A 2,264-nucleotide genomic window follows, 5' to 3' on the forward strand; every position below is an offset into this window, starting at 1 on the left:
TTTAAATTCTGTTTCGAAATCTAATTAAACAACAACGAATGTTTTCAGTTCGTTGAACAAGCACTCGCTATTTTTTTCTGTTCACCAAAGAACTGTCAGGCTTGTCAAGGAAAATATCTCGAGTTAAAAAGAAATGTTTTCTTCTTCTTCTTCTTCTTCTTCTTCTTTCAAAGATTCCCCCACCCACCTTCTCACGTCTCGAGTTTTCTTGGCCAATTATCTCGCTTCCCACAAACACTTTACCAGACTATAAAAACTCCCCAACTTTTTCCCGTTCAAGCTAACTTTCAGTTACTAGGAAACCTGGATGCATAGACATTTTCGCTTGGAATTATATTTCAGTCTCATGAGGGGATAACGTATTTATTTGCACGCGCCTTCAGACTTGAGCGAGATGCCCGAAGAGCCAGCGCGAGACTCCTCCAGTTCTCCCGTGTCTCCAGCGGACAGCCTCAGCAACAGCGACGGAGAGCCCGACAGGCCACCGAAGAGATCCGCGAGGAAAAGACGGTCGAGCAGAAAAAACGGGGACGATTCCGATAGCTCGACCCAGGGGAAAAGGGGGAAGAAGTCCAGCAACAGCAGCAGCAGCAGCCCTCAGTCTTTTGAAGAGCTACAGACTCAGCGCGTGATGGCGAACGTGCGCGAGCGACAGAGGACGCAGTCGCTCAACGAGGCGTTCGCAGCTTTGCGCAAAATCATCCCCACTTTACCATCCGATAAATTGAGCAAAATACAGACGCTTAAACTCGCAGCCAGGTACATTGATTTTCTCTGTCAGGTTCTACAGAGTGACGAGCTGGACTCCAAGATGGCAAGTTGTAGTTATGTTGCGCACGAGCGCTTGAGCTACGCGTTCTCGGTTTGGAGGATGGAGGGCGCTTGGTCCATGTCTGCATCTCACTAATGTTCAGGAAACTTTTTTGTGTGTGCAAATGGTACGCTTTATTCTTCCACACTATTGTCTGTCTTAAATGATACAAATAATGTGAATAATTAAGATCTTAAAAACTATAGTTTAACTCTGCAACTTCGGACAAGCTGCAAAACCACCAGCTATTGCATGTAACGCAGATCGGTTGGATTTGTTTACACTATGGCTTTATTCTTCCACACTATTCACCTCTTTACATATAATAATAAAATAAACTAAATAATAATTGAACATTGCTCAAAATGTAGGCTATATGAACTCATTCATTAGTACACACTCAGGTAAACGTTGCAGAACTCCAACAGCAATTGCATGTCATGTAGTTAAATTGTATGTCAGTATGGCCTACTTGTATTTTCCACAGTCGACTAGAATAAAGATGCATTATTTTCTCAGAATAAATTAGGTTTCTGTGAATAATATTTTGCCTGACAATCAGTATCTGCTTAAATCATTCTATGATTTGCAGGTGAAATCCATGCGCTGGCGAAACACATGTGGACAAATACGTCGACACAATGGTGGATACGTGCATTCCTTCATAATCTGAGGGGAAAATGGAAAATTGTTCCAATAGAGGTCATGGCTTTTATCAAGAGAAGGCCACGGTCAGCGGACTGTTGCGCGTGCGCTGCATATGGACTTCCTTGCGAGTGTTATTAATGACGACGAATGTTGGAAATGTGTGCTTATGCATGTTTTTATTTTTATTTTTATATATATATATATATATATATATATATATATATATATATATATATATATATATATATTATTTTTAGAAGACTCAGTTGTGCATAGCTTTCTTGGAGAAAGTTAAATTGCATCACAAGGACTCTCGATGAGGAGTTGGGGAATGAAGCCTCTAGTTCGAATCCTGTGCAAAATATAAAGTTTTAGTATTTATTTATTGATGACACAATTTTTGAAATGAAGGCAAATGTATCCTGTGTCGAAATGCATTCTTATTTTGTTGTTACTTTTGTAAATAAAGGTGTATTTCTGTAATAAAGATGAAGAGCGTTTAAGAAATATTTCAAATTAGTATGACAAATAATTTCCTAAATGGTTTATATTTAGGAAGACAATTGTAATACATCTTTTAGACATGTTATTACCTTTCCTTCAGTTTTCCTGTAACGAATCATAGTTATTTGTAAATTTTATGAAATATAGGGCCAAAACAATGTATTTCGTTCTGTTATGTGAATTTAAGGTATTTGATCAACAGTCATCATATGGTATAATTACCTTTAGAATGATCAGATTGATCACGTTACTCTCAATGCCCTCGTGTTTATTTGAGTCAATATAAAACAATGTCTTGGCT

The 2,264-nt window shown here is 38.5% G+C and overlaps 1 protein-coding gene across 1 annotated transcript; it reads left to right on the forward strand.

Moving 5' to 3' along the window:
• Positions 1–242: 242 nt before the first annotated feature.
• Positions 243–1,968, forward strand: LOC127453064 (twist-related protein-like). The gene is made up of 2 exons (XM_051719086.1): positions 243–938; positions 1,404–1,968. The coding sequence occupies exon 1, from the start codon at positions 395–397 to the stop codon at positions 905–907; it is 513 nt and encodes a 170-aa protein (XP_051575046.1). The 5' UTR covers positions 243–394; the 3' UTR covers positions 908–938; positions 1,404–1,968.
• The last annotated feature ends 296 nt before the right edge of the window (positions 1,969–2,264 follow it).

Source organism: Myxocyprinus asiaticus, chromosome 15 (genome assembly GCF_019703515.2).
Source record: "Myxocyprinus asiaticus isolate MX2 ecotype Aquarium Trade chromosome 15, UBuf_Myxa_2, whole genome shotgun sequence".
Taxonomy (NCBI): domain Eukaryota; kingdom Metazoa; phylum Chordata; class Actinopteri; order Cypriniformes; family Catostomidae; genus Myxocyprinus; species Myxocyprinus asiaticus.